This window comes from Kogia breviceps, chromosome 3 (assembly GCF_026419965.1).
Source record: "Kogia breviceps isolate mKogBre1 chromosome 3, mKogBre1 haplotype 1, whole genome shotgun sequence".
Lineage (NCBI taxonomy): Eukaryota > Metazoa > Chordata > Mammalia > Artiodactyla > Physeteridae > Kogia > Kogia breviceps.
This window is the reverse complement of record NC_081312.1, coordinates 108,379,340-108,404,051: the sequence shown is the minus strand read 5'-3', so window position 1 is coordinate 108,404,051 and position 24,712 is coordinate 108,379,340. Positions and strand designations below refer to the sequence as shown.

The following is a 24,712-nucleotide window of genomic DNA, read 5'->3' as shown; positions in this document are numbered from 1 at the left end:
TATACCGTTTTGCTTTCTTACCACAGTGTATGAGAGTTCCATTTCTTCCAAATCCTTGTCAGCATTTGATACTCTCAAATAAATTGCAGACATTTTCATGAGTGTGTAGTGGTACCCCACTGCAGTTTCTTTTTCTTTAATTGTAGTAAAATATGCATAACATAAAATTTACCATCTTAACCATTGTAACTGTACAGTTCAGTGGCATAAAGTATACTCACATTGTGCAACCATCATTCTTAACCCATTTTTGAAACTTGCTCGTCATCCCAAACCCAAACTCCATCCCCATTAAACAGTAACCCCCCAATTTCTTCCTCCTCCCTCCAGCCCCTATTCTACTTTCTGACTCTATGAATTTGACTGTTCGAGGTGCTCATGTAAGTGGAATCATATGATGTTTGTCCTTTTGCTTTTGGCTTATTTCACTTAGCACAATGTCTTCAGGGTTCACCCATGTTACATCCTATATCAGAATTTCCTTTTTAAAGCTGAATAATCTATTGTGTGTATATACCACATTTTGTTTAATCATTCTTTCATTGTTGGAGACTTGTTTCCTTCCTTTGGCTATTGTGAATAGTGCTGCTGTGAACATGGGTGTTAAAAATAGATCTCTTCAAGTCCCTGCTTTCAGTTCTTTTGGGTATATATCTAGGAATGTAATTTCTGTGTCTTAGAGTAATTTTATGTTTAATTTTTTTGAAAACCAATATACCATTTTCCATAGCAGCTGTACTGTTTTACCTTCCCACAAGGGTCCCAGTTTCTCCACATCTATGCTAATACCTTGCTAACATGTTGTTTTTAGTTTTAAAACATAATTGCCAGATGATGGGTGTGAAGTGTCACTGTGGTTGTTTTTTTGGTTTTGTTTTGTTCTGGTTTTTGTTTTTTGTTTTGTTTTCTGGTTTTTTTTGCGATACGTGGGCCTCACTGTTGTAGCCTCTCTCATTGCTGAGCACAGGCTCCAGACGTGCAGGCTTAGCGGCCATGGCTCACGGGCCTAGCTGCTCCACGGCATGTGGGATCTTCCCAGATTGGGACAAGAACCTGTGTCCCCTGCATCGGCAGGCGGACTCTCAACCACTGTGCCACCGGGGAAGCCCTCATTGTGATTTTACTTTACATTTCCGTGATGACTAGTGATGTTTTCATGTATTAATTGGTCACACGTATGTCTTCCTTTGTGAGTATCCAAATATTTTGCACGTTATTTTTCTTTTCAGGATACAGGTCCTTTTTTATACAGGTGTGTATTCTGTATCATTACTGACTTTTGGGGGGCAGATACTTTATTAATTAATGAGAGGAGTGTTGAAATCTTCAGCTATAATTGTGAACCCGCTATCTTTTCTTTCACTTCTCTTCATTTTTGCTTCCATGTGTTTTCTTTATTTATTCTGTAATTTTTTGGCTGCGTTGGGTCTTCGTTGCTGCGTGTGGACTTTCTCTAGTTGAGGCGAGCGGGGTCTACCCTTTGTTATGGCATGCGGGCTTCTCATTGTGGTGGCTTCTCTTGTTGCGGAGCACGGGCTCTAGGTGGGCTTCAGTAGTTGCAGCACACGGGCTCCGTTATGTGGGCCCCTAGAGTGTGCGGGATGCAGTAGTTGTGGTGTGTGGGCTCTAGGGCATGCAGGCTTCAGTAGTTTTGGCACACAGTCTCAGTAGTTGTGGCTTGCGGGCTCTAGAGCTCAGGCTCAGTAGTTGTGGCTCATGGACTTAGTTGCTCCGCGGCATGTGGGGTCTTCCCGGATCGGGACAAGAACCCGTGTCCCCTGCATTGGCAGGCTGATTCTTAACCACTGCGCCACCAGGGAAGTCCCCGTGCTTCATGTATTCTCAAGTTCTGTTATTAGATGTATTCACATTTAGGACTGGAAGATCTCCTTGATGAATTGATTCTTTATCATTAAGAAATGTCTCTGTTCTCTGGTAATATTCCTTGTCCTAAAGTCTGCTTTGTCTGGTATTAACATAGCTACTTCTCCTTTCTTACGATTCGTGTTTGCATATTACCTTTTGCCATCTCTTTACTTTCAACTTATATGCCATTATATTTAAGAAGTCTTTTAGGTAGTGTATAGTTGCATTTTTTGGATTTTTTTACAATCTCTGCTTTTTAATTTGAACGTTCAGTCCACTTATATTTATTGTAATTTTCAATAGTAACAGTACCAGGTTACTATTTGTTTTATAGTTGTACCATTTATGCTACTTTCTTTTTTTCTTCCTTCCTTTCCTGCTTTCTTTTGGATTGAGCATTTTTTCGGAAGTCTGTTTTATCCACTATTGGCTTATACCTACCTCTTTTTTTTCCCAATGGTTGCACTAGTATTTACAGTATGCACCTTAGTTTATCTCAGTCTGCCTTCAAAATTATACTCTTAGAGTATAATGTAAGAATTCTAATACATTATAAATGTATTCTAGTACATCTATGTATACATCTAATGTATTCTAATACATTATAAATTTGTTTACCTTTTTGCCATTGTAGTTTTCCATTAATTTCCCAATAGAATTTCTGATTATTTCTTTAAATAGTCAGTTGTTTTATAAAGAAACTTAAAAATGAAAAGCAGCATTCTTTGATGTTTTGCCCATATTTTCCATTTTCATTTCTTTTCCTTTGTGTAGATTTGTGTGGACTTTTTTTTCATGGACCTAAGTTTCTATGTGGTGTTGTTTTCCTTCTACTTGAAGAATTAAAACATTTCTAAAGCACCAGGTCTATTGGCCAGAAAAACATTTCAGCTTCTATTTGTGTGAAAATGCCTTTATTTCACTCTTCAGTATTTTATTAGAAAAATTTTCAGACTTACATGGATGTGAAATAATTGCAGAATGTAATTCCACAATTAACATTTTACTATATTTACTGTCTTATATCTATCCATCTATTAATTTGTCTTCTTTTTTTTGATGCTTTTCAAAGTAGGTTGTGGATGTTAGAATATCTCATCCTTAACTTCATCATATATAGTAGAATATCTCATCCTTAACTTCATCGTACGGTCAACTAAAACTTAGAAATTTAGTATTATTAACTGAATGTAGTATATTGTTCTGGTTATCTATTGCTCCCTAACAGATCACTCCAAGCTTAGTGTACCCCAAACATCAGCAGTCATTTATTTTGCTTATGAATCTGTACTTTCGGCAGAGACTGGCAAGGATAGCTTGTCTTGACTTCAGGCATGTCAGCTGGAGTTGTTTGATGACTGAGGTAACCTGATAAGTCGAGGCTCTTATCATCTAAAGGCTTGCTCACACATCTGGATATTGATGCTGGCTGTCAGGACTTCAACTGGAGCTCTGGTCTAGAACACTTAGATGTTGCTTTTGTATATGGTTGCTTGGCTTCATTGTCAGGTGGCTGGCTTCATCACTGTAGAGTGGCTACATTCCAAGAATGAGTATCTCAAGAGACCAAGGCAGAAGTGCCTGGCATTTTTATAACCTAGCGTCAAAAGTCTATCTTATAAAAGAGCACATACTTCCACCATACTTTCTATATTGAAAGTCACTGAGGCTGCTCAAATTCAAGGAGAAGGCACATAGACCCCACCAGCTGATGGGAGAATGCCAATGTTAACCTTGTAAGAAGAACATGTGGGATGGATTATGTTGTGGCTGGCCATCTTTAGAAAATACAGTCTGCCACATAATACCATTCCATGTGTTTTGACAAATGCTTACATCTTTGCAACACAAAGTCCTATCAAGTTATGGAACCTGAACCCCTTCCTAGCCATTTCCTGCCCCCACATTACCCACACCCCTAAGTCAATCATTGTTCTGATCACTTTAACATAGATTAGTTTAGCTTGCTCTAGAATTTCATATAAATATAAATCATGGTATTTATTTGTATAAGGTTTCCCTTAGCATAATGTTTATGAAATTCATCTGTGGTACTGCATGTGTCAGTAGTTTGTAACTACATTCTTCTCTTAAGGGACACCTGGACTATTTTCAGTTTCTAGCTGTTGTGAAAAGCCTTCAGTGAACAGTTGTGTGAAAGACTTTGCGTAGATATATATGGTTTCTTTGCTCTTGGGTAAATACCTAGGAGTGCTGTTTGGGTTATAGGATAGTTGCCAGATCTTTTCCCCAAATTGGTTGTTTTGTTTTATACTCTTACCAACAATTATATGAGAATTTCCAGTTGCTCTACATTCTTGTCAGCATTTAGGACTGTCAGTCTTTTTGATGTAGCCATTCTGGTAGAGGTATAGAGATTTATCTTCATATTTTGAAGGATATTTATTACTTGATATATAAGTGATATATCAAGTGGTAAATATGTCTAGGTTGACATATTTTTTTTCCAGCATTTGTTTCTGATGAGAAGTCTGGTTATACTTATCTTTCTTCCCCTATACTTAAAGTCTTTTTATTTACCTCTGGCTTTTCTTTAAGATTTTCTCTTCATTACTGGTTTTCTTTGTGATTATCCTGCTTAGGATTTATTGAGTTTTTGGTTTTGTTTTTTTGGTCTGTGTTTATGTTTTCATCAAATTTGGAAAAGTGTCAGTCATTATTTCTTCACATGTATTTTTTTTAAGTTAGTTCTCTTCCTTCTACACTCTTTTTTCCAGGGTTACTCTGGTTACATGTATAATGTTAGACTATTTGATATTATCTTCAGGTCATTAACATTTTTAGTTCTTTTGGTCTTTCTGTGCTTTAGTTTACTTTGTCTTGTATTTCACTGTCCTTTTTTTTTTCCCCCCGCAGGGTCAAATACTTTGAGATATTTTATATATTTATATAAATATGTATATATTTATTTACTTTTTGTATTTCTAGAAGTTCCATTTGATTTGTTTTCATGTATTTCTTTGAATCCTTGAGCATATTTATAATAGCTATTTGAAAGTTCTTGTCTACTGATTGTATCAATTCTTTCATTTCAGGGTCTATTGATTAGTTTTTCTGTTGGTTATGGGCCATCTTTTCCTGCTTACATATTTAGTACTTTCCTATTGGATACTGAACATTGTTATAGTCTGTTGTTGAGTGGCTGAATTTTGTTGTCTTTTAGAGTGTTAAACTTAGTTTTGCCAGTGAGCTAAGTAACTTACTGGTCAGCTTGATCCCTTCAAGGCTCTATTAGGGTGTATCTAGAGAAGGCTTTACTTTAAGGCTGGTACTACTACAAATGCATGGCCCTTTGTAGTTCTCTACTAAATGTCCCCAGTGTCAGCATATTCTCTTCACTCTGGTTGGGAGGAACTTAGGGATCTCCTAGTCCTGTATGAGCACTGGGGATATTTCAGCTCATAGCTCCTCTTTCCCCAGCTTCATATAGTCTTTCCCTTTATTCATGCAGTTTTGTGTATAGTGGTAGACTCGAAAGGACCCCCAAGTGACAGATTTCTGGAGACTTTCCTCTGCATAGCTCCCATCTGTGGCAGTCTGTCTTATTAAAAATTCCACCCACTTCAGCCTCAACTCTGACCTCTTGCTTCTTACCTCAGTGAGACTGCTGTCCTCTGACTGGGTTTCCCCTCCATTGACTCAGGTTGGAAAGCTGCCTCCATGAAGAAATTCAAGCATTGGAAGGGTTCACCTCATTTCTGTTCGTCCTCATGGATCAGTCTCACACTGCCTGTTATCCAGGGTCTGAAAACAGCTGTTTCATGTGTTGTCCAGTTTTCTTGTTTTTGACTAGAAGCGACTATTATATACTTTTGGATCTTTCTCTGGACTTAACTTTCTGTTCCACTTAAACATTTAGCTAATGCTCATACCATATGTGCTTTTTAAAATAAACTTTTGATTGAAGTATTAATACACATAAAGAAGTGTATAAATGTGCATGTAGCTTGTTTAGCTTTCACACGCTGAGCACACACGTTTAGCCAGCATTCAGATCAAGAAACAAGATCACCTCTTCTGAAGCCCCTTGTGCTCTCTTTGTCACTACCTCTCTTTCCCCAAGAGTAACCACTATCCTGACTTCTACTAGCATAGATTAGATTTTCCTGTTTTTATATTTTATGTAATTAGAAACAGTCACATTTAGTTGTGTCTGGCTTCTCTCACATGTTTGTGAGATTCATCCACATTGTTGGTTGTAGTCGGTTGCTTATAATTTCTGTATAGTACACTTGACCCTTGAACTAGGTAGGGGGCTGGGGCACCCATCCCCTGCATAGTCAAAAATCTACATATATAACTTTACAGTAGGCCTTGAGAACTTTACATTCTGTATCTGTGAATTCAGCCAATTGCAGATAGTGTGGTACTGTATTAATGTATTTACTGGGAAAAAAATTCCACGTATAAGTAGACCTGCATGGTTCAAACCTGGATTGCTTAAGGGCCAGCTATATTTTGTTTTTCATTTTGTTGTTGATGGACATTTTAGTCATTTTTGCTTTGGGGCTACTAAGAATATTGTTAACTCTCAATATTCCACTGAATGTTTTCTAGTGAACATATGTACTCATTTCTATTTGATGTATACTTAGTGGAATTTTTAAGTCATAGGGTAAATGACTAAACTAAATGATTTACATTTAGTTTTAGTAGATACTGTCAAAGTTTTTTGAAGGGGTTGTATTGATTTTAATTATACTATTACATATTTTATGCTTTAGTCCCTGGTAGAACAAGTTCTTGGGAGAGAGGCATTATTCTTCTTTGAGAGAAATGAAAGTTTCGTGGTTATTCTTACATGTTTGAGCTTCAAAATAAACTTTTGTTAGATTGGCATTAGGTTAAATTTGTGTTAATTTGGAATTAAAGGATACCCTTGTTTGTGCATCCATGAATTGCATTTGGAGCTAGTTTAGAATCCTTTGTCAGGCCGTGATCCTTATTCCTTTTTTTTTTGTTTTTCCCTTGTAGAGGGAGGTGTGGTGTCAAGAAAACAGTCCCCATAACTATGAAAATAAACATATGGATGAGATGAGCCCTACCCTCCACCAACTTACAGCTAGAGACACTGGGAAACATATTCAGATAGTTATAATGTATAAAATAATAAATTTAGGGTGGAAATTAAGAAATTATTTTTATAGTATTAGGAACATATAGTTCCCAGACAAGACAGTGGTTATTTACAGAAGAACTTAGAGAACTCTGTGAGATACAGCCTTTAAAATGAGTAGAGATTTTTTTAAACAGGGCATAATAGGTGGGTGGGGGATGGAGGTTAGCAAAGGAGAGAGAAGTATTTCTGAGTGAAGTGTCGTGAGAAACAAAAGCATTGAAATCAGAAATATAGATGGCCAGTATGTGATAGCCAGTAATCCAATGATGGGACTAGATCAGGTACTTGGTAATGATGTCATAGAGTGGGCAGTAAGGCTTGTATGAGTGGAAGCCGGTGGCAGGGACTTCATATGGTAGTTTGAAATTTATCCTGTGGGCATTGGGAAAGTATAGATTTTGAGTATGAGAGTGATATGTCCAAATTTGGGTTTTTAGGAAGCTAATTCTAGTGGCAGAGTCAAGGATAGAGGAAAAAGTAAAACTCGGTGAAGTAATGAGCATCTATAGCATGACTATGCCTGGGGAAAAAAGGATGCAAGTGATATTTCAAAGAATAAATTTACAGGATTTGGGTATAAATTAGAAGTGTACAAGGGAAGGAGCATGGCCTTTACAATCAGACAACTTGTTTTTAATCTTGTATTCACTAGTTAAATGACCTCTAAAGCAAGTCACATAAAAGAAAACTTTCCTCTTCATAAGATGTTTATCCTGTGAAGTATATTTTGTGAACATTTTCAAGCACTGGAAGTGTAAAAATGAATGATATATATGTTCTCTAAAAGTGTGGTCTAGTCTGAGAGAAGAGGCTGGACTGGCAGGTTTTGGCCAAATTATGTACAGTTTCATCGGAAATGTTACTCTGGAACAAAGCCAACAAAGGAATAATTGGGGGCAATGCTGGAGTGTGGGGGAATTTCTGAGGTAGAATTGATAGCACTGGGTGAACGGTTTGTTGTACTGGAAAGAGAGGGGCTTTCTCTTTAGCATATGACTTAGAATTTTCTAATGGGTGACTGGACTGGTAGTGGTACCATTACCTTCCACGGTTTTTCTTAAGATGTCTGAGGTAAACCTTGCTCATGCCTCAAAGCTCAGTTTATATGTTACTTCATGAAGAACGTCTTTCCTTTTTCCCCAGGCTAAGTCAGAATACTGTATATGCACACTTACCATATCCTGGTTTCTTCTTCACAACACTTAACTATGCATTGCAGTTACCTAGTTTATTGTGGTTTTTATTGTGCGCATTTCCCCCATTACATGGGGATACAAGATTGTCTAGTTTCTTTACCACTGTGTCTTCATCCACTTAGTAGACACTCAAACATATTTTTAAACTGAGTTATAATTGACATATAACATTGTATTTTAGCTAGTAGACATTCTTTGAATGACCTTTAGTATCAAATCATACATTGGTTAGGCTAAAAAATGAGGGGGAGAAAATAAAGAATGGCACCAATTTTTTTCGTTCTATTAACTAGTAGGACAAGATTAGGCACATTCAGGGTGGAGTAAGTTTTTTGGGAATAGTTGAGCTTGATTTTAGATGCTAATGAAACATCCAAGTGTATGTGTACTATTGGTAATTGAGAGTAGCAGGCTTATGATTCAAGAGATGAAGGCTTAAAGATGGAGAGTTAGGGATCCTATGTATAGAGAGGTGCTATAGGAATGGATGATGACATTGCACAGAAAAATTAATTCTTAACCTACGAAAAGGGGCTATTGATAGAAACTTGGAGAGTGGCTGTGATTGAGGGGTAGGAAGATGAACTAGCAGAAGACTTAGTTCCTGTCAGAGGTAGAAGAACACAGGCAGGTACAGCATTATGGAAGTCCAGGAGGGGTGAGAAATGGTTAGCAGTGTGAAATGCTGCAGAGAAAAAGTAGGATTAAGAGGCCATAGCATTTAGGACATAGAAGAATGATGATGACTTTTATAAGAAAACTTTCAGTATGTGGAAGGTTTTGTATGTTAGCATCTGAGCTAACAGTTTTCAGGCCTTTCTGGCAGTTAAAGGAAGGAGAGCAAGGAAATGGTACTGTAAAGAGTTAATGGAGTTGAGGGAATTATGTTGAAAGTGCTATATGAAAGCAGTGTTTTAAAATTTTAGTCTAACAGCAGAATGGACTATAATGAGGAGAGCCTAAAGACAGGAAAATTTACACAAGAAAGTTATTGGAACAGTCTTGTGAAATTTACAAATGTACAAAACTTAATGAGTTTCAACAAGTAACTTTCCCATAAACTTAAGACACCATAAACATGGCATAAAGGAGAGCAAGATTGCTGAGTGGACACAATAAAAAAGTGATAGAAAAGGTAGTCTGAAATTAAGTTTGACCTAGGGTTACAAGGAGGTGAAGGAAATAGGCCGTTGGAGAGGAGACAAAGGACATGACAGATGTAATAATAATATGTATGCACCTGTGTAGAGAGGGAGAGAAGAGTGAGAGCAGGCAGATGGACTATTTTAAGGGTAAGTGAAAACGTTACAGGGACAGGTGGATGTAGATTGGTATAGGCATTTATTCTTAGATTATTCTTAGATTATTAGACTGAGCCCTCTGTTGGAGAGGAATGCGGATACAAATAAAAGCACTAGGTCTGGTGTAAGAGTGCTAATGGTTAAATTTGCAAAGAGTGCAGCTAACATTTCTGGTGCTTACAGTTTGTTACTTATCCTATATCTTCGTAGATTTGGTAAATTCTATGATTATGTGTTCCTAATCTTCTAAGGCAAAGTTTCTCAAATTGGGGTATGCATATCATCTGAAATGTATGTTAAAAATACAGATTCACATACCCCCGTTTTATGTACTGAATCACAGTCTCTGGAGGTTGAGATCAAGTAAGTATCTGCATTCTTTACAGGTTCCTTAGGTGATTGTATTATAGAACAGAGTTTGAGATAGTCCTCTTAACACTTGGTTAATTTAAAAAGAATATCTATATGCAGTATAGTATATTCATTTTCTGCCCTCAACCTGTAGGATGCTGGGTGAGTTTCCTGATTTGGTGGGGGACTTGGTTTCTTCATATGCAATAAAAGGAAATGTATTAAAAGACTTTAGTTCGTGTTCAACTGAGGAATGCTCTGATTATATACAGATGGGTTAAGAATTTACAGTGATTTATTTGGATGCATGCTTTAAGCTTCAGAATTTGGTTTTTGATAAGAGTTAAGTTTTGATAGATATATTAAATGTTTGATTTAAGAAATAGTATTTGCTACCATACACTGAGGTCCTATTATGCTCCAGGTGGCATTGTCCTACATACTTTAAAAATATTTTCTCTATTACAACAACCTGACACCTAAGACTTACATGTCAAGGGACCTGCCAGAGGCTGCTACTCCAGGAGGTAGTTGGGCAGATGCCCATATATGTACCTAATATAGCAGGTCCTCAGCATATGGAATTTAATTAAAAGCTTAATTGCTGTAGGTACCTGAAGGAATGAGAGGCATGTAAACAGTTTTCATATATTTTCAGTGCTTTTGGAGGGAGGGAAGAGTAAAGAAATGGCAAGCAGTAAGTTCTGTGGATGAAAATGGGTATCATGGTTTTGCCAGCTGAAAGCAGACTACAGGGCCTGCCTAACCACCTTTCCATGCATCCTGGCAATAGCATTAGGGGCATTTGTCTCTTAATATGTTTCTGGATACTCATAAGTATTACAAATGAATTTGCTTTTATAATAAATTTTAGAAAAAATATTTTCTATGAAAGTTATCCATCCAGTTGTCTGTGTAAAAAGAATTGAGTGAGGTGTTTTATATTTTAGGTTAAAAATCTGTAAGAGCCTGATTTTAGAATTCACCAGCTCCTCAGAAGTTTGGCGAAATATGGTATGTTTCCGTTTTATTTTTTGGAATTCAAAATTGCATGTATATCTTAATGCCATGGTTAGAATAGTGACAAATGTATTCAGCAAATTTGGGTGTCTGCCATTTTTAAAGCATGTGCTAGGTGCTAAATCTCTATGCTACCAGGTATACTGTATGTGGAATCCAAATGGGATTCTGAGGAATTTTAGAAGAGGTTAGTATGCTATGAGAAGTAAAATAATTGCATAAGAAGGTTGAGAGGGTGAGTTTGGCGGTTAGGCTATGAGTTAATAATAGCTTCCATTTGTTGGGCTCTTACTATGTGCCAGACACTGTTGTGAACAATATATATGCTTGTTCATCTTCATGACAGCCCTCTGAAATAGATACTACTGTTATCTTAGTTCTGCATATCAGGATACTTAGGCTTGGAGAGGTTAAGTAACTTGCCCAAGATTTTCCATCTAGTAAGTGACCAAACAGGGACTTGAATCCAGACTGACTCTGGAACCTGTTTGCTCTGTGGAGCACTGGACCTCATGAAAATGGAGGTCTAGAAGAGAGGACTTGCCTCAGTAATTTTCACAATACACGTAGCTCGTTAATGAATTAATTCATCTCAGTTAATTAGTTAAATTAATTAATCAGTTAAAAGGTATTTTGACTTTCTCATTTTTATGTTTACGGGTTGGAAAGTTAGACTTGCTTTTTTTTTTTTTTCTTTTTTTTTGGTGGTACACGGGCCTCTCACTGCTGTGGCCTCTCCCGTTGCGGAGCACAGACTCCGGACGCACAGGCCCAGTGGCCGTGGCTCACGGGCCCAGCCGCTCTGCGGCATGTGGGATCTTCCCGGACCGGGGCACGAACCCGTGTCCCCTGCATCTGCAGGTGGATTCTCAACCACTGCGCCACCAGGGAAGCCCTGACTTGCATCTTTTAAATCCACATACACTATTAGTCTTATGAGGACCCCACAGGAAACACTGTTCATTTCAGGGGCTCATTACCTCTTTCCCATATGACCTCAGGAATATTCTAGGTTTTTATTAGAAAACATGCAACTATGATAGGAAAATCTGGGAAATTTGAATTATATCTTCCAGGGATTAAAAATCCCACTTATAGGCATACCTCAGGTATTTCAGGTTTAGTTCTAGACCACCGCAATAAGGCAAATAAAGCTAATCGTGAATTTTTTCCAGTGCATATAAAAATTATGTCTACACTATACTACAGTCTATTAAGTGTGCCATAGCATTATGTCTAAAAAAGTAATGTATACACCTTAATTACAAAATACTTTATTGCTAAAATATGCTAACCATCATCTGAGCTTTCAGCGAGTTGTTATAGTAACATCAAAAGTTACTGATCACAGATCACCATAACAAATATAATAATGATGATAAAGTTTGAAATATTGCAGAAGTTACCGAAATGTGACACGGAGACATGAAGAGAGCAAATGCAGTTGGAAAGATGGCACCAATAGACATGCTTGAGGCAGGGCTGCCACAAACCTTCAGTTTGTGAAAAACGCAGTATCTGTGAAGCACAATAAAATGAAGTATGCCTGTATTGGAGTCCCCTAAAGTTAATGTATTCTTAGGCAAACTCTCACCCTTATCTGAATTTGAAGCCCAAGTTCGTAGGCTGCAGAGGTATGGGCTCAAGCATTGATGTTTCATCCCTTCTCTTAGGGTTCTCAGATAACTTGCTATTTTATATAGGGCTCTGGATCCATGCTGTAAACCACCTTCTGTGGTTGTCTGTTGTCACTTGGAAGGTGTTAACTATCAAGGATCTTTTTTTTTCTCCTAATTTTCTCATCTTAGTTCACTTTTCAGATTTGGCCTGAATATATAGTTTGGTAGGGAAATCATCAGGGGAAAAACTAGTTGCAGGACATGAGCTCTTGATTCTGGGATATTCTCGATGTGTATCTTTGCCTGAAACTACAGTGTGATTAGGATGCCTGATAAATGTGAACCATGATAATCAGGAATCAGGAAAGTTCAGCTAAGGCCAAGTAAGAGGATCAAAAGATACTAGGTTGAAGGAGGAGGAAATGTTTTCATATTTTGCCATTCTCTCTCATGAAATTGAATATTTGTGGATTTATGGCTGATGTGGAGAACATGTTTTCATGAAATACCCAAGGAGTTTTGGCTAATGTTAGATTATCCTATTTAAATATGGAATAAGTAAGGAATAGACTTGGGGGGGTGTATCTGTGTGGATGTGGGTGTATAACTATTCCATTAAGCATTTGACTACCTGGAAAACTTTACTACTCTTAGTCCCATTTAAATTGTTGTAATTGTGGGGTGTCAATCCATATTTTAAATCTTTGTTCATATATTTAAATCATGAGACTCTATAGCAAAACTAAATGAAATCACAGAATACTAACTCTGGATAGGCAGTCAGTATATCTGGGTTTTTAATCCTAGTCCTGGCTTCAACACTAATACTAAAATCTTGGGCAAGTCAATTAATCACTCTGAGGCTGCTTGGTTTTTTTTTTTTCTTTTTCTTTTTTAAAATTCTTTCTATAGTATCTGTTCTGAATAGGTAGAGCCCAAATTGTCTTCAGATTTAAGATGCCGTTGACCAAAGTGCTTTGTAAACTGTAACACTTCATAAAAGTACAGGAGATTATTATATTTTCTCAAGTGAAGAAATCATTTAAGGAAAAAATAATGCTGGAAAATAGTCCTTAAAAGCATTTCTATAATTACTCTTCTGATGAATGTTGCATTGGCACCTAATTTGAACCTTTGAAGATTATTTTTGAACAGTGAATTGGGTTTATATATTAAAGTGTTCTAACTAAAGATTTGTTTAATTTATTAGAGTTATTAAACCTACGCTCAGATCAAGTTAGCAGCTAGACTGGTGTGACAACCTGTTTTTAATCAGTGACTCAAAGCTGTGATCACCCTGATGTCACCGAATGGCCACAGCTTGTAAAAGGTAATTTTGAATGTTATTTTACAGCCTTTAAAAGGCTGTCATTGTAAAATACGTGCTGTAAAAAAATGAAGAAAATGTACATTGGCAGGAATACTGCCTGCTAAGAATAGTGGACCTAAGAGTTGACCTGTTTCTCCATTTAATCTCCTTCCTAAAATATTTTGTGCCTTTTCCCCAGACCTATCTGTATGAATAAACAGGAAAGTATTTCTAAAAGATTTCAAGTTTTTAAATAAACATTTTATTATGAACATTAAAAAAACTATGAAAAAAGTCTTAATATACATTTTAAAGTATGCTTTTTATGTGGTGAGAGTTTTAATAAATCTAGTATACTTGTCTCTCCCAGAGTTACAGTGGAAGGGCTTGCAGACTAGAGAAGCTGGACCTCATAGAAATCTTTTTTCTGATTTGTTATTCTGACGAACTTTAGGTTAACCTAAGTCAGTACTTTTTGGTTGTTTTTCTCCTTTGGTTATATGTCCTCAATTTGGTAAAATTACAATATGTACCAGATCCTTACTTCCAAGAACTTGAGAGTAAAGAATAAAGAGACTCTTCCGGGGCTAAATTAAAGCTTGGAAACTATTGTTAGATCTTAGGTATTTTATAATTTTGAGAGTTTGGATCCTAATTTTAGGATATTCTTTAGTAAATTATTTAGAAAATTAGTAAAATATTTAGAATATTTAGAATAAAACAAACAGAATACAATAAGCAGAATGACTAGAAGTTTATTCAGGCAGGTACTATAACTTATTGCTCACTGTAAGGTAAAAGGTGCTTCTGTTTGTTCAATGTATATTCACCTTTCTCTGATTAAAAAACAATTTTTATTTTGAGTAAAAAACAATTATGCTAACTGTTTAAGAGACCTAGGATAGATTGTTTTAAGGTAATAATCTTCAGTCCTTATTCTTTTGTTGTTCTTGTTGACTGAATTGGTTTAAATTACTTGGTTTGACTTAAAAGTGGTTTTTGGTAGCTCACGTTAATATATGTTAATGTTAAATGATCTAGTTTATTTACAGTAATTTGATGACATTTTGGTGCTAATGTTTACATATCCTCTTGTTTAGAGAATAGACTTTGGAAAATAGAATGTAGTTATTACCATTTGATGTATTTAACCTCTATCCCATTTCAGAATCTCAAAACTTTGCAGCAGTTACAAATTGTGCTTCTGAGACTTGGATTTGTTTTTCCTCTTGCTTGTATCTTACCTTTTTGCAGTAGCAGTTTAATTTCCCTGTCATTGTGTCCTCATTTTTTCCCCTCTCTCTCTTTCCCTGTTAATTTTGAAAGTTTTGCCGCCTACATGTATGAAAGCTTCTAATCTGCCTCTCTTCCCTTAGTGCCAGCAGGTTTATTTTTTGTTTTGCAAGCCTGCTCTGCCTCCTTACAGTATGACATCTGATGCTGGAGGGTCGCACTTTCAAAATTGAGTCAGCTGGTACATGGGGTTATCATCACTTTTTAGCTCTTCTGTCTGAGAGATACAAGTTTGGAAGCAATCTTGGGGTACTTACCCACAAGGCTGGTGGAGACCAGGTGTGTCACAAAGGTGATTTGCTTGCTCCCTGGGGGAGAGGGTGGAGTGAAATTTTTGCATTTGTGTCACTGCCAAGTCACTGCCACCTCCAGCATGCCCCAGTTTTTAGTTCTAATATCATTTTGTGCAAAATTGAAAATGTAAATATACTGCAAAGAAGATCTAAAATAAATATTTGAGCTGCTGGATTTTTTTTTTATTTTTTATTTTTTGCATTCTTGTCCTTGGACCACTGCAGTGAGGGGTAATTTTGAAAGTCTGATAAAGAAGTGAGTTTTTTAAAATCTAAGAAATATGGAAAACAGATTCTTTTCTGTTCTGGTGGCTCTGATTTTAAGATTCTCTTGTTAAATGTTGTTTAGAATTAGAAGTCTTAAGTCAGTGATAAATTTACAAATCAAATCCTTGTAATGTCAGTTTGAAAATTTAGCTTTTGACCTCTAAAAAATATTTTACCTGTTTTGTGAATTGAAAGTGTTAGAAATCAGTATTATGTTGATTCACCTTAATACAATATATATTGACTGATGCTGGTTGTAAAGTGAATAGGGTAACAGGAATTTATTTTTAACAGCATGATGGGGTAGGCAAAATTGGTTCATGCCCCAAAATGAAAATAAAAGACTTCTTAGTGTCTTAGAATTTTCAGTATTTCTACTTAAAATAGCAGCAGTATATTTTTTTTTTTAAAAGAAAATAACTGGCAACTATTTATAACTGAAGTCAATTCACAGTTATCCACAGCAAAATTTTAATACCCTAGGATGGTACAATTTTGACAGGTAGTACATCCTGCCAGTGTATTTTCAGGGAAAGCTACTTTCATTGTTGAAATAAGGTAATCATGGTCAGAATGGTAAAACAGACTTAGGTGTCTCAAAATTCAGAAGGGTATTAGATTGAAATTTGGGATTGAAATTTGAATTATCTACAGCAGAGGTTGGCAAAATTTTTCTTAAAGGGCTAGGTAATAAATATTTTAGGCTTTGTGGGCCACATGTCTCCCGACAGTTTCTCAGCTCTGCTTTTGTAATGTAAAAGCAGCTGTAAATAAATGAGCATGATTCTGTGCCAGTACAACTTTACAAAAATAGGCGGCCAACCCAGGCCTTAGTTTGTCATCCCAGGCAGTAGTTTGCTGATCCCTCAGCTAAAGTTTGAGACTGTTAATACCAGTGAATACTTTTGATATTGTGGATAACCAATACTTGGCTGTAGAAGGTTTTATAGTTGTGGGTTTTTATTATAAATATTTGACTTTGTGAATAATTATGGTTTATTACACTGGTTTGTATGTTGGTATCTAAATATAGTGTTACAGTTTCCTTTCCTTAAAAAAAAAAAAAAAAAAGCTGAGTTTTTATTAGTCTAGCCCTTACAATAAATGTGTTGTATGGCAATCTGATTTGATCACTTTTTTTTCATGTTGAACTTTTAAAACTGTTAACCATTAAATCTTGTTCTCAAATTTGTCTTCCAAAATAAAATGTTTACCCCTTTTTGAAATACGGAATATTTTGCTTAACTTTACTGAATTGCATTTTACAGATCATCAGGAGAACCTCAGTCTGACGACATTGAAGCTAGCCGAATGTAAGTATAACTTGGTTGAGGCTGTGTGGTGTCTTTTTTTTGTTTGCGGTATGCGGGCCTCTCACTGTTGTGGCCTCTCCCATTGCGGAGCACAGGCTCCGGACGCGCAGGCTCAGCGGCCATGGCTCACGGGCCCAGCCGCTCTGCGGCATGTGGGATCTTCCCAGACCAGGGCACGAACCCGTGTCTCCTGCATCGGCAGGCGGATTCTCAACCACTGCACCACCAGGGAAGCCCCTGTGTGGTGTCTTTTAAGTTGCGCTAGATTGCTTTAAATGGTATCACATTATTTGAAAATAATTTCCAGTTAAAGAGAGCATAATGCTTTAAAAAGTAAATTGGAAGATAGGAATACGCATGTCTAACATTTTCCCTACCAAGTAAATACCTCTAAATCTTGGTAACATGCTACTAGATTTCTACTTCTGGGTAGATAATGGCATGCCCCTGGATTCTTATATATTTTTGCTCACCTAGCAGTTTTGGGGAAATAGATGGGGAAAGAGTTCTGCTTAACAATCATTTATTAAGTGCCTGCTGTGTATAAGATATTGGGTGCTGTGTTGTGGATACAGAGATGCATAAAATTTGTTCCTAACCTACAGAAATGTAGTCTACTCAGTGTGAAAGACCCAGAAGCAAATCATTTCAATCATTGTGGTAGAAGGATACCCAGGATGGAACATGAATATAAAGAAATACCAGGGTATTCAAGTACCCCGATGCAATAGGAATCTAATCCAGATGGCAGGGAAATAGGGGTGATCAGGGAAGGCTAAGTTAAGTCTTGAAGTGTGACTTGGAGTTAGGTAGCACATTCTAAGCAGAAGCAGGAGCAGAGTTATAAAGCAGCATAGTGAATGTAGGGTACAGTAGGCAATTGAGGATTTTTTAGATCATAGACTGACTGAAATGTAGGAAATTGAAGGAGATGAGACTTGAAAGAAAGGACTAGGTGCTTGCATGCTATGTAAAGGACCTTGGCCTGTCTCTCATAGGTATTTGAGAGTCAGTAAAGGATTTGCTAAGTAGGGGTAGTAACCTTGATAGGTGTATATTTTTAATAACTTTGCCAACAGGGAAGCAGGATTGAGGAGAAATCGTGGTGGTGGTACGTTGACCACCGGTCAATGAGGGCCTAAATAAGGGCAGTGGTATATTAGGAATTCAAGATAAAGTTTTCTGGCTGAAAGAAAAATAGAAGGTGAAGTAGATAAGACTTCAGTGGTTAGTTGTGAGAATATAAGAAGTTTAAAATAATATGAGAAGTGGGAATTGTTGAAGCAAGGTTTTTAAGATAGTAAGGGTTGGAATGAAGAATATAGGTGTAGGGATTTCTCTTGAATAAGAGCAAAGACCCCTCATCTTATGAAACTAGAAGGAGGTAAAAATGGATAAGTGATGTTAAATGTGTTGGTAGGTAAGAATGGGGAAGTCAAAGTCATTTGTGTCTGAACTGTCAATTTTCTTAGTAAATTAGGTCAGCTACACCACCATGTGCTTTTGAAAAAGTGGTTGTGGATTAAGCTTGGGACATGCAGACTTAAACAGCAGATTTCTCTACCGAAAATAGTGGAAATCCTTTAAAATGCTGATGTACATTGTGCATCTCCAAGAAGGGACTATAAAATGTATTTCTCAAATTTATGTGTCCGTGTAACCTTTAAAAAAATTTTTTTTGTGGTAAAATACACATAACAAAATTTACCATCTTTACTATTTTTAAGTATACAATTTAGTGGTATTAAGTACATCCATATTGTTGTGCAGTCATTGCACCATCATCTGTATAACTCTTTTCATCTTGCGAAACTGAAACTGTACCTGTTAAACAATCACTCCCCATTCACCCTTCTCCCTAGCCCCTGGCAACCACCATTCTACTTTCTGTCTTTATGATTTTAACGACTTTACCGTATATACTCTGAGCACCCACAGTATTTGTCTTTTTGTGATTGGCTTATTATTCTACTTACGTAGCATGATGTCAAGGTTCATCCCTGTTGTAGCATATGTCAGAATTTTCTTCCTTTTTAAGGCTGAATAATCTGTTGTATGTATGTAACATTTTGTTTACCCATTCATCTGTTGATGGACACAGGTTGCTTATGTTTTAGCTATTGTGAATAATGCTGCAATGTACAAATACCTCTTTGAGACCTTGCTTTTATTTCTTTGGGTATATACCCAGAAGTGGGATTGCTGGATCATATGGTAGTCCTATTTTTAATTTTCTGAGGAACCTCTGTACTGTTTTCTACAGTGGCTGCACCAAATTAGCATTCTGACCTAATAATGCACAAAGGTTATAATTTCTCAACATTCTCATCAACATTTGTAATTATCTGTTTTTTTCATAGTAGCCATCCTAATGGGAGTAAGTTGATATTTCTTGGTAGTTTTGTGACCCTGTAACTTTTTTTTTGTAATAAATTTATCTATCTATCTATCTGTTCATCTATTTATGGCTGCATTGGATCTTCGTTCCTGCGTGTGGGCTTTCTCTAGTTGCGGCGAGCAGGGGCTACTCTTCGTTGCGGTGCGCGGGCTTTGCATTGTGGTGGCTTCTCTTGTTGCAGAGCACAGGCTCTAGGCATGTGGGCTTCAGTAGTTCTGGCATGCAGGCTCAGTAGTTGTGGCTTGTGGGCTCTAGAGGGCAGGCTCAGTAGTTGTGGCACACGGGCTTAGTTCGCAGCATGTGGGATCTTCCTGGACCAGGGCTTGAACCCATGTCCCCTGCATTGGCAGGAGGATTCTTAAGCACTGCACAACCAGGGAAATTCTGACTATGTAACTTTTTAAGAAACATTTTCAAGTAGTTCTTGTGGAACATGGAGTTTGGTTAGGGGATTTGAGAAGACTGAAAACTTGGAAAGTTATCGGGGGAAATGGGTGAAGAAGTGGACCAAATATTATTGAGAGTCTCGTGCTACTGACTGGCCAGCTAAGGTTAGCTTACTGCATACTTGCAGTTTAAAGACTTTTCTTTAATAGCTAGAAGAAAATGCATGGTATTTCAGGGTTGGCTATTAGAGCATATGGGAAGTGGCATGTGTGTAGAGTGTTATTAACATTGGAGTAGTTGAACTTATATGTCATTGGCGATGGCCACTGTTGGAAAGGTTGTGATGCCAGGTGAAGATGTTGGGTTGGTTACAAAAAGCCTGATGGGTCAAAGAGATAGTTCAGTGTAAGTGAAATTCTTACAAAGATAGATGATAATGATCAGAGCCTAAGGTAGTGATTGGCTGAAATTGAGAGGAGGTGAGGGACCCTCAAGTTAAAAAAGTCAAATATTTTGGGGGCTAGAGTGTTGGGATAGATCATGCACACAGACATTGAAGTCACAATGCCAGCAATATAACTTGGGAAAAATAGAATCTTTAGTATATGGGTATAATTTACCAGACCAGAGAGGGAAGGAAGAAGGATTTCAGGTAGATAACATGAGTTTCAAAGAGTAAGTTGTGTTTGTGCTGTGCTTTGTTTTGTTTGGGGGGATGGGCATTAGTTTTAATATAATTAATTAGAAGAATAATAGTGCACTTAGGGTTTTGAGTTGTCTTTGGAACCCTCACCTAAAAGGGTTGCAACGTAAGAAAAGCCTTTGGGGGTAAATCAGGTTTTAGTGAAAGCTAAGAGATTGAGGAACTATTATATAAAGCAGTTGAAGACAGGTGACAGCCTATATCATAAATGTATTTCTAGAGATCTTGGTGGAGGAGGTTAGATGGATGAATCAAGAGTAAAGAATGGAAAAGGAAAGATGGAGGCTTGCATTTTGTAGTAAAAACCAAAGATGGCAAGAATGTGAGGTTGATACAGTTTCTCAAATTCCTATACCTGTAGAAATTGTAACCAGACAGTAATTTAGTAATATTTGTTCTACCTTAATCTTGTGGGTCTTGATTTACAAAATAGGTGATGAAGGAGTCATGTTTTTACCTAAGAATTAGCTAGTGTGTTTTATTAATTGCGACATCTTAAATTTATTAAAGCATGTTTTTTTTTTTTAGCACTTTGAGATGCATTTGCATTTGACATCCTTTAGGGAACACCTTGAGTACATTTAAAATAGTAATTTATATAAAATTAAAGAATATGCCTATTTTTAGGAATTCCTAGTGTCACCCATTTCCTAGAGTGCATAAAAACATAGTAAAAGTTTTTAAGAGCTGCATGCTAATTTATAGTTTAGCCTAGAAATAGAACTAACACAATGACCCAGATCTTTTTATTCAATTATATGTATTATGTACTTGGATTTTGTTTAAATTTATATATACCATGTAGTAGTCTTTTTGCACATATTAATTTAGACTCTTTAATTTTCTTAATGATTTCAAAGCAGTTTCTAGTAACTTCAGATTTCTTATCTTTGGTAGTTGCTCCCCAACCCTATCTCTAACACTTAGGCTATGTTTTCAGGTATATAACTAATACAGTAAATGGAACCAAGGGTAAATGTATCAAGTGATTTATGGTTCAGTGTTTGGAAGGCCTATTTTTTCTAAATGTTGGAATGACCAAGGACCTAGTTCTCAGGCCATGATTATCCATTCTCTCTAGGTAAGAACTTTACCATATATACTATGACAACTTGGATATTTTCATCTCCAACTCTGACTTACCTTTTGAATTGTAGACATATATATCCAATAATTGGATGCCTGATTCTCACACTTAAGTCCAAAACAAAATAGAGCTCTTGATTTTCATCCTCTCAAATCTGCTTCTCTTGTAATCTTTTTGCCATTTTAATCAGTGGCAACTCTTTTTTTTCTTCCAGTTCATCCAAAGTTTTGTTTTGGAAGCATCCTTGTTCTCTCTTTGTCTCACTCAGCTCATCAGCAAATCCTATTGACTCCACCTTTAAAATAAATTGATACTTCAACAACTTTTTTTTTTTTTTTTTTTTTTTTTTTGGCGGTATGCGGGCCTCTCACTGTTGTGGCCTCTCCCGTTGCGGAGCGCAGGCTCAGCAACCATGGCTCATGGGCCCAGCTGCTCCATGGCATGTGGGATCTTCCCAGACCGGGGCACGAGCCTGCGTCCCCTGCATCGGCAGGCGGGCTCTCAACCACCGCGCCACCAGGGAAGCCCAACAACACTTTTTTTAAACACCATTTCCACCTCAACCACTCTGATTAAAGCCATCATTTGCCACAAGAATGAAGTTCTTTCCCAGTAGTCTTGCTGCTTCTGTACTTACCCCTTACCAAGGTATTTTCTATGTAGCAGCCAGAGTGATCTTTTTTAAGATCGAAGTTAAACCATGTTACTTATACTCAAAACCTTTCAAAGGCTTCCCGTCTCTCTCAGAGTACAGTCAAAGGATCTACATGGCCCTGTATGAACTTCCTTTCACTTCTGTGACCTTTCCATTTCTCTTGACCATTTTTGTCTACACTGGCTTTATGCTCTTGCCCTTAATGTTTTGGTGTTCTTAAGACTTGTGCCTGTTTTCTGTGACCCTTTTCTGTGATATCCACATGGCCTCCTTTCTTACTTGCTTTAGAGCTTTTAAATGATGCCTTATCAGAGAGGCCTTCCTTGACCAACTTTCTTCAAAGAATGGTCATGCTCTGTCTTCCCTATGCCCCTTCCTGTGCTGTATTTATCTTCATGGGATTTAATGTCATCTGACTGGTTTCATATTGATTTCTTTGTTGTCTGGCTCGTTTAATTCTGTCAGTAGCATGGAAGCTTAATGAGAGTGCCGGGCATACAAGAGGTAGTCAGTAAATATTTATTATGTGAAAGAGTGAAATGACTACATTTATGTAAAATGTTTATTTCTACCTTTTCAATTCCCTTGTAGAAATGTAGGAAGAATATTCTGGGATCAGTTAAATATAAATAAACTGACATATATGTACATAGCCTACAGAACTTCGGTAATAACATCTTCTTGAGCACTTACCATATGACAAACCATTGTGCACAGTACTGTACATGCATTATGTCATAGGAGAAGTAAGCCTTTTATCAGAGTAGACTATGGTGATATAACTTGTGTCCCCTGAAAGAGATTGTAGAAAATTGGTATAGTTTCTTAAATTTTTGTTAAACCCTTCTGGTAGTGGTGCTGTTTTTGGAAGGTTATTTTTTAATTGATTTAATATCTTTAACAGATATAGGCCTACTCAGGTTGTCTGTTTCTTCTTGTGAGTTTTGGCAGATTGTGTCATTCAAGGAATTGGTCCATTGCATCTACGTTATCAAATTTGTGGGCATATAATTGTTCACAGTATTCCTTTATTGTTTTTTTAATGTCTGTGTGATTTGTAGTGATGTGCCCTCTTTCATTTCTGATATTAATAATTTGTGTGCCTTCTCTTTTCCTTAATTAGCCTGGTTAGAGAATTACCAGTTTTATTATTGATCTTTTCAAAGAACCAGCTTTTTTTTTTTTTTTTTTTGCGGTATGCGGGCCTCTCACTGTTGTGGCCTCTCCCCTTGCGGAGCACAGGCTCCGGACACGCAGGCCTAGCGGCCATGGCTCACGGGCTTAGTTGCTCCGCGGCATGTGGGATCTTCCCGGACCAGGGCACGAACCCGTGTCTCCTGTATCGGCAGGCGGATTCTCAACCACTGCGCCACCAGGGAAGCCCAAAGAACCAGCTTTTGATTTTGATTTTTCTCTGTGGATTTCCTTTTTACAATTTCATTGATTTCTGCTCTAATTTTTATTATTTCTTCTGCTTACTTTGGATTTAGTTTGCTCTTTTTTCTAGTTTACTAAGATGGGAGCTTAGATGATTGATTCTTTTTTTTTTAAGATCTTCTTTCCTAATAAATGCATTCAGTGTTATGAGTTCCCTCTAAAGCACTTTCACTGCATCTCACAAATTTTGATAAATTGTGTTTATTCAAAATATTTTTTAGTTTCTCTTGTGATTTTTTTCTTTGACTTGTGTTACTTAGAAATGTGTTGTTTAATCTCCACGTATTTTGAGATTTTCCAGTTATATTTCTGTTACTGATTTCTAGTTTAATTCCATTGTAGTCTGAATGTAGACATTGTATGATTTCTGTTCTTTTAAATGTGTTAAGGTGTGTTTTTTTGGCCCAGAATGTGGTCTGTCTTGGTGAATGTTCCATGTGAGGTTGAGAAGAATGTGTAATCTGTTGTTGGATGAAGTAGTCCAGAGATGTTGATTATATCCAGTTGATTGATGGCACTATTGAGTTCATCTGTGTCCTTAATGATTTTCTGCTTGCTAGATCTGCCCCTTCCTGATAGAGAGGTATTGAAGTCTCCACCTATGGTAGTGGATTCATCTGTTTTTCCTTGCAGTTGTATCCCTTTTTGCCTCATGTAATTTGATGCTCTGTTGTTAGGTGCATACACATGAAGGATTATAATATCTTCTTGGAGAACTGACCCATTTCTCCTTATGTAATGCCCTTTTTTTTAACCCTGATAACTACTTTGCTTTGAAATCTGCTCTGGCTGAAATTATTTATTTTATTTTATTTTTGGCTGCATTGAGTCTTTGTTGCTGTGCATGGTCTTTTCTCTAGTTGCAGTGAGTGGTGGCTTCTCTTGTTGCAGAGCACAGGCTCTAGGCACACGGGCTTCAGTAGTTGCAGCATGTGGGTTCAGTAGTTGTGGCTTGTGGGCTCTAGAGCACAGGCTCAGTAGTTGTGGCACATGGGCTTAGTGGCTCCGCAGCATGTGGGATCTTCCCGGACCAGAGATCAATCCAGTGTCCCCTGCATTGGCAGGTGGATTCTTAAC

General features: G+C 37.1%; 1 protein-coding gene across 12 annotated transcripts in view; it reads left to right on the top strand.

The window, feature by feature from the left end:
• The window catches only part of UBE3A (ubiquitin protein ligase E3A), a 91,858-nt gene that overhangs the window by 16,584 nt on the left and 50,562 nt on the right, over window positions 1-24,712 (top strand). For 2 of the 12 annotated variants that reach the window (XM_067029464.1, XM_059056156.2), the window contains exons 2-5: window positions 10,805-10,868; window positions 13,704-13,823; window positions 15,304-15,374; window positions 16,924-16,968. Coding sequence is in view for 8 of the 12 variants with exons in the window: in XM_059056156.2 (XP_058912139.1) it covers window positions 16,967-16,968 (2 nt within the window). In the remaining 4 variants the exon portion in view is untranslated. Of the gene's footprint in view, window positions 1-10,804; window positions 10,869-13,703; window positions 13,824-15,178; window positions 15,388-16,923; window positions 16,969-24,712 lie in introns of all 12 variants that reach the window. The other 10 variants (XM_067029463.1, XM_059056153.2, XM_067029466.1 and 7 more) reach the window with 7 other exon arrangements.